This window comes from Drosophila gunungcola, chromosome 3R, assembly GCF_025200985.1.
Source record: "Drosophila gunungcola strain Sukarami chromosome 3R, Dgunungcola_SK_2, whole genome shotgun sequence".
NCBI classification, from domain to species: Eukaryota; Metazoa; Arthropoda; class Insecta; order Diptera; family Drosophilidae; genus Drosophila; species Drosophila gunungcola.
Window position 1 is genome coordinate 12935984 of NC_069139.1, and position 16168 is coordinate 12952151.

Consider the following 16168-nt stretch of genomic DNA (forward strand, 5'->3'; position numbering starts at 1 on the left):
GACGACCTTTGCATTCTTTATTTATTTCATTTTTTATTATCTGGATGCAATTTTATTTAATTTTCGTATTACAAATAATAACAAATGTATGTATATCAAATATTTTAGTACAATATGCTTCTTTTCTCACTTTTATTTTCTTCGTTAACAATAATTGTTTATTAAGACGTAAAAGTTGTTTTCCCCATTTTTCTCACATTCGGCCTTCCTCTACGATGAATTCTAATTGTTTTTATTATTTAATTTCCATTTGTTTTTTTTTATATCGTAATAATTGGCGACGTTACGTTCACGGTTTATGAATCCCTTTCATACGTGTGGTATGTATGCAAATGTTTTGTGATGTATATCAATAGGTAGTTTATAAAAGAGTTTTAATCAATCAAGTATAAATTGTTATAAATGTAATTAAAAAAAAAGTAAAGAAAACACACACAAACTATAAATTTAAAAATTAAACAAGAATGGTCTAAGAGAAGCTAATCCTAACGTGTGTGTATGTTTGAAATAGATATTGTCCTCATACAATTCATGTTTTTTGTGTGTTTAAGAAGAAACAATCTTGGAAACTTTCCAAAGCTCTCAGATCCTTGCATCCACTGCCAATGTCCTTCAATTTTCTTTATAAACAGTTGCGCTTGCTTTAAGCCGATTCTTGAAATATACATAAAAAGCTTTTTGATTGCTGAAAAGGTTTGAAAAGATAATTTGGAATAGGTCGAAATAGGTTGTATATTTCAATTTACAATACGATCATGTTTTTGATTTATTAATTTTTATTGTTTTCTTTATTTGCCAATTTTTCAAAACTTAAAACATTTTACACAAATTAATTTTAAAAATTTTTAATACGTACGCAGTCTGTTTAAAAGTAAAGTTAGATTATACACTCCTACGCCTACATTTACATTATATACTCAAATATATATATTTATAGAGAAAGATATATATTTATTGTATATAGATTTAGTAATTATGATTAAATCTTGCCTTTGCATCATCACAATTCATGTAAAGTTTTTCATTTTTTTCGCTCAGTTTCCATGCGCAGTTTGCAATTTTGTTGTCCACTTTGCTTTCTTTCATGATTCCTTTCGACTTTATTTCTATTTTATTTTCAGTATTGTGTTGCTTTTGTTGAAGGTTGAAATTTACACACGTATACAGTTATTGTTATTGTTAATAGATCAAAGAAAAATTTTGTTTGCGCTCCTCTTCACAATACAGAAAAATTTTAAACCAATTAAACAGCTAAACAAATTAGTTCTTTAAGTATTTAACATTAGTGATTTATGTTAGGTCGTAAAAATATTTTGCTAAAAATTAATATTCATAGTTTAATATATATAACATACTATTGAAAACTTAAGCGCACAAACAAAACTAAATATTCAAATTAAAAACTAATTTTGCCAAACGTTTTTGCTTTCCCGAAAAATTAAAACAAAAATTACAAATTACAATATTTAACACAATTAAGGGTGTTGAGGGGTAAAGGTTTAGGGGGGAGTGGGGTTGCGGGAAATTATTAGGCTTCCAAAGAAATGGTTTATAGATAACGGCACATATTTTTTGTAAAAATTTCATTCTCAATTTTTGAATCGACGAAATCAGTAAACTTAAACGAATTGTGTAACAATTTGCCAATTGGATTATAGATTTAGTTTAGTTTTAGTTTACAATAGAAAAAACACATTAACAATAAAAACTTACAAATTAAATTACAAATTTAAAACAATATAAAATCAGTACATTTATCGAATTAAACAAATTGTTAAAATTAATTATATTTATATATTTGCAATTTGAATTGGGTTCAAAGGTTTTAAGTCACCAAATGTGGAAATTTCTAGGGCGAAAAATCGAAAATTTTGCATGCAAAAAGACGCGGCGTTATAGAATTTCATTTAATTCACTTTCTTATAAAATTAATTTATTTGTTGTGTTTGTGTGTGTTTAAAGAAAAAATGATTAAAGTTTTAAAATTATTTCTCCCTTTCTTTTTCGAAGGCAACAATCAATTGCAATTGCATAAAATGCTCTCTCAATAAAAAAGTAAAATGTTTAAGAAAATTCATAGGAAAACTTATCAAAAATAAAAATTGGGTAAATATTTTAGTAATTTTTTTCTCTTGTTATTGTAGTTAGAAAATGGCGCACACTTCTCATCCCCTACAACGACAGTTTACTTTATTTTAATAATTATGTGTATATATGTGTGTGTGTGTATGTGAGTGTTACTAAATTTAAGCTTAACTATGGTCATTTAGAATTTGTTGTATATATTCTCTTATTGTTTGTGGCTAATATTATGTATTTAAAGTTCTTTGCTGGTTTGCAAATTTTGCGCAAGTTTTAATTCATGTATTCATTATTTGTTTGTTTTTTTTTTTTACTTTAGGCAACTGCTTGGTGTGTGTCTGTGTATGTGTATTTTTAAATTTAAAAAAGTTATTGTTTTTAGGCTTATGCTGAACAATGTTCATAGATACGTTTTAAAACACACGCGTCCTTCATTAACTGCCAACAGTTTGTATTTTGCTTTATACTTGAGTTCAAAATTGGAAGTATTCTTTCGTTAGTTTAAAACTAATTTATATATTTTTGTTTTATACATTTATATATATTAATTAACTTTTTGCTTTACTTGAGATCTAGCAATAGCGGAAACGTAAACGGCAGAATTCTTGTTCAACCAAAACACTTTTTTCTTGAAATTTTTCGAAACAGAAAGTAAACGGGCAAGTTTTTGTTTCATAAATTTTCCCTACATATACGTATTTTGACACGTGTGTGGCGTTTCTTTTTTATAGGCATGGAGTTAGTTAAGTTTTCGCAAGTCAACTTGGTATTTTTATTATTTTAGCTTAGGGCTGTGTTCTCTTCCGTATTATCTGTGTGCGTAGCAGTAATAGATGAGTAAAGGAAAGTGGGAAAAGACTTTAATCTGAATTCGTTATAAGATTAGTGGATTTTAAATAGAATTTATTAGCTTTGAATGGTTTAGGATTGCTGCTAATACGCACTTGACCGTTGGCTAATTGATTTTATAGTTTTGTTGGCTTGGTTTTTTTTTCCAAAATTAAGCACGATTTGATTGTTTATCGTACTCGTTACAAGTGTTAATATTAAGTATGCGTTATGGGTATTAAAATTTATAATCAATTTTATTATTAGGTTCATTACTTTTACTGTTTGTGATGTGTTGTCTCCGCGTCTATACGTTTTCTTCCTAATTCGTTGCTTCGATTTGCAGACACTTGTCAAATTTCTTGTTGATTTGCGATTTTAATCTGCTTATCAGTATTATCAGTGAGTTTTAAGTGTAGTTTTGTATGTGTGCAATTACTTAGCTCTACATATTTTGTTTTTTACTTCTGACAGATAATTGATTTGAAGTTGCCTAAAACTTACGTCGTTAAAAAATAGTTTGTTTTCAAATTTTTGCAGAAAGTCTTGCCAGTTGCCGTCGCCAGTCGCATTATATAATAATGCTGGCTGCGTTTTAATTTTTGTATTTGCTTATCGTTCTCATATCAACTCATTCGATCTAATTAATAATTTGTTTTTTGTTTTCTTTATTTTTGTCAGTCAATGTTTCTTCACTAAGCTTTGCTTTTCAATTTGAATTGTGTTTCTTGGTGTTCTTAGAATATTAAACAGTTTTTCAATTCATCTGAGCTTGATCTCGTGTATATATGTCTGGGTTTCCCATATTACTAGCTTCAGCGCTTGCCAACTTTCCATTGGCTATATACAAAAGAAGAAATTGCCTGTCTAAAATGTAAATTTTCCGATGCCCATGTAAATATTGTAAAATGATTTTGAATTTGGTTGCTTACGCTTTTTCAATGTATAAAAGGGGTGCTACATGCTGCTTAAGATTTAAAATCAATCTGTATGGGCTTAGACTGCTCTCTCTATATAGTTATAGATAAATATATTTCATATATTTTTTTTTTTTTTCATATTCGTTTTGCTATATATGCTCAATTATTGTTGCAATTTCGAGTTAAAAACGCTATGAGACAAATTTTTCTTATACTTTTTGTGAACTTTAAAACGATTTGACTTTGGTTTATCTAAGTTTTGAGGCTGATGCTTTTTAAAATTGGTTTGGGAAAATCTGCTAAACTTGTTTCGCTAAATGAAAACTCTTCGTTTAAAATGCTGTCGCTGCAAAGGCTATTTTTAAAGTGATTACATACAATACATATACTCTACTCGACATATTTGTTGCTGCTATTGCTGATTTCTTGATTTGTTATTATATGTAGTTATTTAGAGGACGCAATCTACGGCGTTCATAGCAAAAGAACTAAGATCGAAACGAGTCTCTAAACAATGCTTTTGAATTGTGGCTAATTGTATTTCTTATACTTTATATAGTTTGTTGAAATTAAATTTATTGCTTGTTAAGAATGGTTGCTATTTTTGTTTTATGTTTTTGTTTATTTTTTTTTTTGTGTTTACTATGACGCGAAGGTTTTTTTCTCCAGGATGTTGCTTGGAGAAAATGATTATTTGTGGTTGTAACTTCCTTGTGTTGCTGCTGTTGTTGTTAATGATGCTTTTAACTGATTTCAATTCGGGTTGTTGTTGTTGTTGTGGTTGCTGTTGCTGTGTGGTTTTAACTCCATGCCGAAAACGTATCCATGTACCACTGTTCACCATTGGTGCCTAAAGGTTGCTGTGGTAGCGGTAAACTGCCCCAACTGCCGCCATTTCCTATTAAACCGCTCGGGTAACGTCGCTTAACATCTGCCGGATTTTGGTGACCTCCATCGAACTTACGTTTACCGACTACTGCAGATTGGTGACCGCCACGGTGAAGGTGTCGGTGGTTGTTTTTCGTTTTTTTAAGGAGGCATTCGGTTTGGGTGTGCGTTGTGGTTGTTGTTGTGTGTTTTTGGGTGGGTGGTGAAGGTGTTTTTCGAAAGAAAAAAAAGAGAAAGAGAGTTAAAAATTCTGTTAATACAAAAATGGTTCAAAGTTGTTGCTATTATTTTTTTGTTTGGTAGTTGGTCGTTTTTGATTGGATTAAGTTCAACTGGTCTATGGTTCGAATGGGGATTTCTTGACGTTTTATTAGTTGTTTTAGTAGCGCAATTTCATGATGATATTTTCGTCCATTTTGAATTTGCTTTGAAAGTGAGGGGGCGGCTGGTATGATTTCCAAAAAAAAATTAAAGACAACGCATTTGATATTTTTTTTTGTTTAATTTATCTCATCATTGGTTTTACACATCACAAGTCGGGGGAATCGTGTTAATTCGACATAACGCCAGGGACTTGGGGACATGATTACATGTACATAAATACATAGTGTTTGGATTGTGTGATAGTGATATAATGTGCAAAGTATATTCGTGTTTGTGTGGGCGGTTAACAATTACCAGACGGGGTTTTTTGTTTTGTAAGTAAAACATTGTACATGATATTATCGCCTGACATGGAACATGGAACGTTTATCACAGCTAACATGATGGGTATGGGCGATAACCGGGACAAGGTCACAATGGGAATTGGCCGTCAGATCGATCGATCCCTGGACCAAAGGGTAACAGAGCGCTGTACTTGAAATATTCTGTGTAATGGGCCGTTGGCGCTGAGTGAGCTTCGGGGTTCTCCACTCCCTGTTTGAAATTTTGAATTTAGCAAGGTCTTCTTCTTTAAGTGTTTGCCGGGGCGGTCTGTTAACAGGGCCGAACTGATCTGATCTGGCGCTATAGATTTTGATTCTGCAAGACGAGAGGCGTGATGTGTTCTTGAATTTTCTTCTCTTGAATGCCAATGACGAGATTCTTCGTTTGGTTTTGATTTTGGATAAAAAGTAATGGGTGTGTTTCGTGGGACAGAGTGTCGTGGGCATTGCCCACTTTGTGAATTTAGCAATAGCAGAATTGTTTTATGCTGACTTCTGTTTGGATTTCTTTTCTTTTTTGGGCCGAGACGACTTGGGCTTGTGGGAATGCTTCTTGGACTTGTGTGACTTGGTCTTGCTACGTGGGGACTTATGGGTTTTACGCTTTTTGACCGGAGAGCGACTCTTGCCGCTGACTGAGGAGGTGATCGATGCGCTACGCTTAGTTGCCCTCCATATATGTCTTGAGTGCAGCTCCAGCTAGAAACAGATTTAGGTTTTTGGTTTGGTTTGTATTCGTTTTTGGTTTTTAGCTTTTGTTTTGGTTTCCCTTTTTTGGGTTAACGCTGCTGACACAGTGGTGTGGAATCAAAATCAAAGCGCTTGTTTGTATATGGTATGAGCATGTGTGTGTGAAGCATTCTAACATTAAATAAAAATGTGTCTTCCGTAAGGACAAAAGGTATCTACGAATACAGCCACAAAAATGTAAAGCGTGTTCAAAACGGAAGCATGTGATCGGGCGGTGGGTGGTGGTGTTTTGTGTTTTATGTGTATTCTGTGGGTGGATTGGGTGCTTCTCGAGGTCTTTACGCTTTTGTTGGTCAATCCACAAAAGCGTGATCTGGTTGGGGCTCTCCGCTATTTATATATAGATGTATATATATATAAACAAGTATAGATTCCATTGACAACAAATTATAACAAAAATTGGTTGGTGTGTGTGCGTGTTGTAAACATAATACACGAATCGATTAGTATTTGTTTATACATAAAGTAAATAAAAAACGATCTCAGTTGGTACTGGTGTCACCCTGTGTGTGGATATGATATGTATGAAATGTTAAAGGTTGGTTATATTATACATATATAAGGTCATATGGGTATACATGTGTAAAGGTTACTAAACTATTTTCTTTATTTGTTTTTTTTTTTTTTTTTTTGGTTTTTTTTTTTGTTTGGCTTTGCAAAGCATGATGGATAATTAACAAACAAGACTCACAATTCGATATACATAAAATCACACAAAATATTATATGTATATTGTTAAATTAATGGGCTAGAATATAAATAATATATAAATAAAGGTTTTATATTTAGATTTGTGCAATCGCAATCGATCAGGTCAATCTTGAAACGCGTATCATTTGTATAAGTATATTATTTGTGGCTGGTAGGCAACAAATCAGCGCGGGATAGAAAAAAACACAAAAAATTATATACACGTACGTCAAAATTTTGGATGGGAGTTTTTCTTTCGGCGGGTACTTTCGATGAGAGGTTAGGGACAGACATGGATATTAATCGGATTCCTCTCAACTCTCCCGACTCTCTATGGCGCTTAGTTAGTAGGTGACAATATATTCTGTGCGTGGTTGGGTGTGGGGTCATAAATACTAATCGATTCATAAACGTTTACAGACATTGCTCATTTAGTTAGGTACATATCCAAGATAATATGCGTATTAACAATTACATAATTTGTTATAATGGCTTTCCATATACATAGGCGATATGTTTGTGTGTGTGTGTCTGTGCGGGCGGGACTGTGTTTAATGGGCGTGGCTGTCAATTGCTGCTTACAGTTGGACCATAAAAAAACAAGTTTAAGACATGCATCAAAAATCGTAGCATACATTTCAGCGCCGACACAGAAATGAAAAACATAGTGAATGGATAATAACATCACAATCGTAAGCAGCAAGAGAAACATTTAAGAAAAAAGTATAATGGAAATATTAAAAAAAAATTAGTAAAGAATGGGTAATATAACTTTACAACATTTAGAACAGTTACAAATGCGAGACACACGACATTGAAGTGACCTTTTTTTTTGGGATCTGGGGGAGGGGATTCACTCTATATTAAAATCTCTCGTTATGTTCGTTTTGGTGTTTGTGCGCGTGATGAGTGTGTGTGCGTGTCTGTGTGTGTGTGTGTGTGTGTTCGTAGGGGTGTGGGTGGTATATCGTATGCATGTTACATTTTTAATTGGCTTTACTTATTAATTTATATGAATTTGACATTTGCAATGTATACATTCTCTCAAGTTTGTCGCTGTTGTTGGTTTGGTTTATGCAGTTTCACTTGGCGCAGGTTGTTGGGAGGTATCGTTTTTGATTCGATTTGGTTTTTCTGGTTTGATTTGGTTTGAATTTGATTGGTGGTTTTATTTGTTGATCGGTTTTGTTTTTGTTGTGGTGTATTACTGAGATACGATCTTGTGTTTTTTGTTTGTTGAGCTCACCTGGTAAATTTTGTAGCGGCTTGACGTGCTGGGTGCCACGAGCGCTGGGACGCGTTGGCACCACCCCACGGACCCCCCCGGTTGCTGCCGGCGCCCCCTGACCGGTGGCCCCCCGCTGAGCTACCGCCGCCGCCGCCTGTCCCGCCGCCGCTGCCGCTGCCGCCGCCTGTGGCGCTGTTTGGGCCCCCAGACGACTGATGCTGCCACGTTGGCCAACGACTCTGCCACGCGGCACTGTGATTCCAGGCCCACGACCAACTCCCTACACATCCACATCCACAGTCACATCATTACATCACATCATCATCGTCATCATATTTCAATGGCACAGTGGGTAGGCGTCATCATCATCATCATCATAATTGCATGCATTAGTTGCGTTTGTGGGTGGGTGTGGTGTAGAGTATACGTGTGTTTTAAGTGTGTGTGTGTTGTTTTGTGTTGTGTGTTTATAAGTGGTGGTGTTGGGTGGTTCGAGAGCGTGTTATTTGCATTTCCAGATCAGATTCGGTTCCATTTTCCATCATTTTGGTTATCCATCGGTCGTTGGTTTGGTTTTGCGTTTTGATTTCGTTTTTGATTTCAGTTTTTCAGGTTTCGAGATTTTTGTTCGAATTTTTGCGTTTACAATTTTTCAATAGCATTAGCATTTTTTATACATAATTAAATGTGTTTGTATATATATGGATCGCCAAGATAATTGTCAAATTTGGTCATTTAAAATTTCGAATTGAACGAAAGATTTAGGCAAAATAAAAGTACGTTTTTGAATGGATTTCGAATTTTGAATGTCGAATCGATAAGAATTTCGAATTTGGTGCGGATGCGTTTTAGGAATAGGGGGTCAGAAAAACAGTTTTCGTTTTGTTTTTGAATCGAAAGGTTAACGATAGTTTTTGGTTTTAGATTTGGTCATTTGGTTGGTGGTTGATTTTTGTTTTGATTTTGATTTAGGTTGGTGGCAGAGATAGAATTTGTAATTTTAATGTGGGTTTTTTTTTTTTTGGTTTTGACGAACATATATATAATTTTTTTTTTCAAGATTTGATGTTTTTTGTCATATTGTACCGAAAAACAAATGAATTGTATTTGTATATAGATAAGTATATAACAAGAACACATAAAAAGAAAGAAAAGAAAAGAAAAAAATCGAAATAAACGCGTTAGATTCTTGGTGTAAAACTGTTTGTTTGATTGTACATACACGATGAAATGTATGCATATAAAGTATGTATTATTTATATAAAAATGACTAAGATGTATATACTGTTCTCTGTTTTATGTGTAAACTGAGTGAGCATTTAACTAGTCAATTGGGTATTATAATATACTTATAACAACGGATCTGGGGCGCTTGAAACGTTCAAGTCCAAGCAACATAAGTTTTGCCTCTTGCGATTGACACAATATTCAAAAAATAACTTTACCATGTTTGTAAATTTGTTTTATAATGTAACTAAAATAATACAATAAGCGTAATGCGGTTAATCGGTTTAGACATTAAAGCGTTTGCGTTGTTACAAAATAAATATATAATAATATAAAGCGGCGCACTGGAGTGCGCAATCGTAGTAAAAATTAAAATTAAAACAGCACGCCGTGTTCAGCTCATAAATATATGATTAATAGCTACTTCAGCCGGGCGATGGATGGTGCAATTAAATATAAATAAATAAGCGGGTATACGTACAAGCAAAAGCATAAGTTAAGCGTAATAAAGCACCGATTGTTAGTTTTTCGATTGCGGCGTGGCGCGCGTCGAGTCCTTAAATTATTGGATGTTTCCATGGGTAATGCAAAACAATGCGAAAACAAGCAACAAATAATCCTTGTTCCGGCAATGGGCGTGCACGTGTGTCTGTGGGCGAGTGGGCGAGTGGGCGTGGCATGGTGTGCATTTTGTGTTTTGGTTTTTGGATGTGGGTGAGTAGTGGGTGTGTGGTGGAATTTGGCAGCAAGAGTCGTGCAAATTTTGACTTCATAAACGAAAACAAAGAAATATATTTTTGGGGGAAATTAAAGCCAAATAATGAAGCGTTTGTCAACAAATCAAAACTAAAACGAAATACGAAATAAACTACAAGAGGAAGGCGGCAATCAACTTAGGGCATATCTAATACAAATCAGTATAAATCAAAACGAACTCTACAAATCTTGTGTTTCTGTGTGCGGTGTGTTCTTGTTCATCAAATTGTACTCCGATTCGAGAGGATCTAATGAGAGTTCGATTCGTAAAAACGCACCACAAAGCTCGTCGAACCGCTGGGACCACTTGCTGAGGATCTGGCCGATCGCTGACCACTGGCCAGCGGTGAATTCTGGGCGGAGCCGCCGTTTGGCAGCGGAACCACCGGACCGCCGGTCATATTACCGCCCCCGCCGCAAGCACCGCTCTGGAAATCATAGTAGTTGTAGTCCCCATCGTACGAGCGGTACAGCTCGTCGTAGAACGACTCGTTGACGCCATAAGAACTGGGGTGGTAGTCCGAGAAACCGAAATAGTCGTAATCGTATTCTGCAGGGGAAGGTACAGGTGGGTATAGGGCGGGGATTAGGTTGAGGATTGGGTTGGGGATATTCAATGGGACCTAGCCCTAAAGCTCCCTTCTCCCTTCTCGATGTTATATGCTGCCAATTGTTTCACTTTGCCAATGGTCAACGAATTGGGCGCGTACTGTAACGCAACAAGATACTCGAGGGGATAGATAGATGGATTGGTGGTTTCGTTTTGTTTGTGGCTGTTGTTGTTAGGTGGTTGGTGGTCGGTGGTTTAGATGTCACACTAAAACACACACACACACGAATCGGTATGCGTATGTGGCTTAAGTAGATGAGACTTAGGGTTACTTACCGGTGATATAACATCAAACAGTATACAGGGTGCTTAACATTCGCTACACAGAGAACACAATTGCAACATTTAATTATCGTAAACAACTATGGACAACGTTTAAGGTTTAATGTCTAATGTCTATGCTTTGGTTATGGTTTGAGTATTATGTGTTTCAGATGCCTTGCACTTTGCGACACAGAGAGTTCGGTTCGGAGGGGCGGGAGAGTCAAAGACAGGTTATACAATATAAAAACAACAAAATAAAACTGGACAACATCGATAAGAAAATAAGTACGGACATGCAAATAAACCAGCGATAATAATAGTAGTGGAGATAAATAGAGAGCATTGACATATAACTTGCAAATGCGAATATCGGAAAGAAAGAAACAACATTTACGATTAGTAAGATGAGGAAAGTAATAGAAATCAGTGAAATGGTTTGGTTATGTTCAAGTTACTTCAATTGATTGCCAATGGTCAGAGATCTTAAGGTTAGTGGGTTAATCTCGATCTAGCTGGATACGTTTTCTCACTCGACTGGGACTCGAGGGCAGTGCTAAGCGTGACTTTTGGGGCATTTGGGTGACAGTGAGTGGTGGGTGGTGTGCCGGTGGTGTGTGTGTTTCGGGACGATTATACAAATGTTAGTGGATAGCGCGCGTTTTCTAAACCTTAAATAACTTAAACGATGAGGCGAGGAAAAACAATAATCAAGATAAACAGAGGGTAACAAAACGTTGCGTTCGATGGCGGACATGATATCGTTCAACTTAAGGCTTTAACTGCAGACCGGATTAGTAGCTGCTGCTGTAAGACTTTGAACTAAAACTAAAAACGAACCTAGAAAATACCGGAGTATTCGATCAATACGCTAAATGCTAGGTGTATGATTGGTGTTAGTGTGGTGTGTGTATGTGTGTGAGTGTGTGTGTGTGTGTGTGTGAATGCGTGAGTGTGCCTAAAAAATTGACTAACTGACTACGAGAACTAAACCAAATTAACAAAAGTTATAAAGTATTTTTTCTCAATTGTGTAGAGTCCCGAAATGAAGGCGCTTGCGGCGCCTTCAACATTAACATCAACATCATAGCCAGATGGCTATGCATATACATATACATATACATACAGACATCTAGGTACCGCATCCGACGGATACGCATGGAAGTTCACTTGGCGAATTTGCCAAACTTACCGTATTCGCGAGGTATCGGCGTACGCAGCGGCATGCGCGCCCCTTGCAGGCGCATGGGCGTCAAGGACATCATGCTGGGATGTGTCGGCGACAGATTTCTGTATGGAGACAAGGTTTCAAATCTTTACAAGGTAATCCCACACACGGAGATGACATTTAATATAAGTTCAGTTTGGTTTTCGGTTATGGTTTTTTGTTTTTGGTTATCGGTTTTCGGTGTTTGGTGTTTGGTGTGTGGGGGGACAACAAAGTATTTTGGGAAGTGAAGTTCATTCGCGTGGCGGGCAATTGGCAAAGAAAGAAAGAAAACAATAATAAAATATAAATATAATTAATTGACTGCTTGAAATGGTGGCGACTTGAAAGCAAACAGACATTTTCAATTTGGATTTAGCCGAAATCTAACGTGCCCAATGGAGTGCATTCAATGCACTTGTAGTTTATTTGAATTTTATTTTAGAATTTTGCGCCAATCTGTGGTTTTGTAGGTGTTGCTGTGCTAGACAAGTTTTTCAGTTGGAGTATTTGGGGGTGAGACTATAAGTATCGGGGCTCGAAGTACTTACCCCACGATCCCGGGACGCGCTTGCATCATTTGCATCATACGGCGCTCACGAGCCCGCAGAATTTCCTCCTTTTTCTTTTTGTCCGAGGGAGGTTTGGCTAGAGAGACCTTCAAGGATTGCAAGGACATCATGTTAGAATTATGTATCAGATTTTGTTTGCAGCTGACTTACCTCAATATTCGAGGCGCCGATCTCCTTGCCATTAAGGCCACGCATAGCTTCGACGGCGCTATCACGATCCTCAAAGTGTATAAAGGCATAGTCTTTTATTTTCTTAACGCGTTCCACCTTTCCATATTGCTCAAATTGCTCCTGTTGATAGTAAATAGCATTAAACTATATTTGGTAACTCGCTTTGCTACTGGTACTACCTTCAGCTTATCCTCTGAGACGTCCTGGGTTAGATTTCGCACATAAAGAACTTTAACCTTGGACATAGTTTGTTCATCCGGCTCCTCCTGTGGATCGGCCCAGTCGACTATTATATCACATCCCCATACCTGAAAAATATAACACTTTCTTAGCATTTTGTATTATCACGGAAGAGTTTTTTGTTTGCTGACTCACCTTAATTCTACCTGTGCCAAGTCTTCGTTTGGCCAAAGATGCCGCCTTGTGTGACTCGTATTCGAGAAAACAGAAGCCACGATTCTTTTTCTTATCATCTGGCGAACTGTATATGATTACCTCGTAAAGGCCGGCTATAGGTTCAGATTCGGGATCAGGTTTATTTAAAAATAAAGAAAATTGTCATTTGAGTACGGTAAGTATAAATCGTGTTATCAATTCGAATGCAATATGATTAGTTGGTTGCATATGTAAAAAATTGAAACGAAAGTAATACAACAAAAAAGTATTTGTATCTGTATCGGTATTGGCTGGTGTTTGTTTTTGTGTGCGAGAATGTTTGAGAGTACAGGTGATAAGACACTGAGACGCACTCTTGGCGAGTATTTATAAATAGGTGGAATACTGAATTATATATTTTTATTTATACAGAAATGCACAAAATTTTACATGACAAGCGGGCGCGGCTCCAAGCGCTTGCGTTTCTTTTTTTTTTTTTTTTGCTATGTAAAATAATGAGTGTTTCAGTAATCTGAGTCTCTATATAACATGTAGAGCGAATTAGATGATTTTGAAAACCAATGCCAACAATTGCTGCTTGCTGCTTAACTTTTTGAAATATTTTTGAATAATTGAATGCGCTAAGCTAATAACATTTTCGGTTTTGTGTATGCAGGGTTTTTAGATTTAGAGAAAGTATTACACAGAGCGGGGGTATAACATTAAGTTGGATATGTAGCACGTATAGAGAGTATTGTAAAATGAAACACACATTTAGAAAAACACTTAAAAAACCTCTGTTGCTATTGTTGTTGTTTGTTTGTTTATATATAGTACATGTTGCAATTAAAATAGGAAAGTAAAAGAATATAACCAAAAATACAACACGAAGAGTAGAGCACACACTGAGCTTGGATTTCTTTTTCGTTTGGAGTAATGGAAACGATAACAGGAAAACTATACACAAACATAGCCAGAGTTAGACAGATTAAGAGATATAGAGAAATTGTGTGTACACTGAGATACAACGAGAGATCGGTAGATATAGAGAACAATAACGTAACAACGAAATATGGATATTGGATATTGGATTTTGAATTTGGCTTATTTTCTCGTCGATTCGTTTGCATCAATTGCTCGGGGAAGTAGCGCTTATGTGAAAGATAGATACAGAGAGAGTTAGAGTAAAATGAGTTCATTTTTAAGGCTTGTTGTCTCCAGTCATTAAATAAATGAATTTCATATTTTCAACATGAATAGGCCAAAACATATCGATTTGAGTAGACGAATTACGGTTTCATATTTTTTGGTTTTTGGGAAGGGATCGCATTTCGGTTTGGTTTGGTTTAGTTTTGGTTTGTGTGCGCCGTTTATTAATATCTATGTGTATATGATATAGATCTGTACTAAAACAAAAACTAGGTTTATCCCTTTATTATTTTCGTTTTTCAAAAATATTCAAAATGTTTTGGTTAGCGAATTGTTAAGCTACAGGTTTTCAATGTCAACAAATTGGGCACATTTAAAAATTGGAATGTTAAACAAAGGAAAAGTAAAGAACAATTAATTTTTTGTTGTATTTACTAACAGCGCGCTTTACGCTACAGAAAATGAGTGAGAGAGTAAAATGCAATCGACTCAAGGACATAGCTTTAGTTTAGTGAAAAGCTATGTCCCCTTCTTTGGTCACTTGTCAGAATGTTTCAATTTTGTGGGGATAATTTCCTTTTTTTTTTGGGGTGGGGAGTATAGCATTTTAAAAGCGAAAATTGCAAAACAAAAATCCAATTGATACTTCATTTCGTAGGCTTCCATGCGCTTTTTAATTCTGCAAGTATCGCCCCTAAAAACATTTTATGGGATTAAATACAAGTAATTAAGGTTGGCCAATTCTGGTAGCCAATTGGGGTTGGTGGTGCTGGGCTGGTTTTTTGGGGGTCTTTTGCTTTGTTTGTGGTTGCTGTTGCTGTTGGTTTTTGGATCACTTACGTGCATGTTTTGAAAATTCCTCAATTAATTCGTCGCGATCTCTATTCTTAGGTATATTGCCGACAAATAGCCGGTGATTGTTAAATGATATCGTAACACCAATCTTTTTGCCTTTCCGAATTTCAAAATCATTTAGCTGCAATTGTTTAAAAGTTCACACAAAACAAAAGAAAATTTTGATTTGCTATGAAAAATTTGTAGTTCATTGGTACTGCGATTTGATTTTGGATTGATTTGGTATCGGGTTTGTGGTTTCAAAGGTGGAAGAATGAGTGTTCGTGTGTGATAGTAATTCTCATGGGTGGGAGAAAGTGTGGAGTTCTATTATCTAAAATTCAGTAACTTGTTTATATTTTGTATTGCGTGCCAAATAAAAAGTGAATTTACTCAAAAATAAGGGTTGTTCTTTAGCTAAATTCCAGTTGATTTGATGTGGATTATTCGTTGTCACTACCAGTACTAGTACTTACTATGCGGAATAATTACTTCGAAATAAAAAAAAAACGGGGAACTGTTTGGGCTCTATGCAGCTAGAAAGTCAAATGCGACGATCTTACCTTATTAATTTGAAATGACTTTCTAGCTGGCACACGGCGTATACTTAATATTTTGATTTTTAGAGCCTGTTTTCCTACTGTGTTATTACTATTGATAGAACATAATGGAAACAAAGTTTTGGAATGCATAACAATTTGGTAAAAAATTTAAAATTTGAATATTTTTTGTTTGTTCTTTTTTTTTTGTAGGCAAAGTTAATGACTGGAGATATTATGTAAATAAGTTGAAAATAAATATTCTTATACGACAATCCAAGCTTGTAACGAATGGCAATGAGACAAATGGGCGTGTCGCTGTATCTATGTGGGTATGTATGTGTCGGTATGGTTGTGTGAGTGTGTGCTATATA

The 16168-nt window shown here is 35.6% G+C and overlaps 1 protein-coding gene across 21 annotated transcripts in view; it reads right to left on the reverse strand.

The window, feature by feature from the left end:
• Positions 1-13: 13 nt before the first annotated feature.
• LOC128266582 (heterogeneous nuclear ribonucleoprotein R) overlaps positions 14-16168 on the reverse strand; it is a 55214-nt gene continuing 39059 nt past the window's right edge. For 5 of the 21 annotated variants that reach the window (XM_053003185.1, XM_053003188.1, XM_053003187.1 and 2 more), the window contains 7 exons: positions 13273-13406; positions 13077-13205; positions 12877-13017; positions 12706-12812; positions 12140-12261; positions 8112-8373; positions 5201-6124 (listed from right to left, as the gene is read on the reverse strand). In XM_053003185.1, the coding sequence (XP_052859145.1) occupies positions 5533-6124; positions 8112-8373; positions 12140-12261; positions 12706-12812; positions 12877-13017; positions 13077-13205; positions 13273-13406 (1487 nt within the window). In that variant the 3' untranslated portion in view covers positions 5201-5532. Of the gene's footprint in view, positions 4807-5200; positions 6125-8111; positions 8374-10354; positions 10627-12139; positions 12262-12705; positions 12813-12876; positions 13018-13076; positions 13206-13272; positions 13407-15261; positions 15398-16168 lie in introns of those variants that run through there. The other 16 variants (XM_053003196.1, XM_053003194.1, XM_053003199.1 and 13 more) reach the window with 14 other exon arrangements.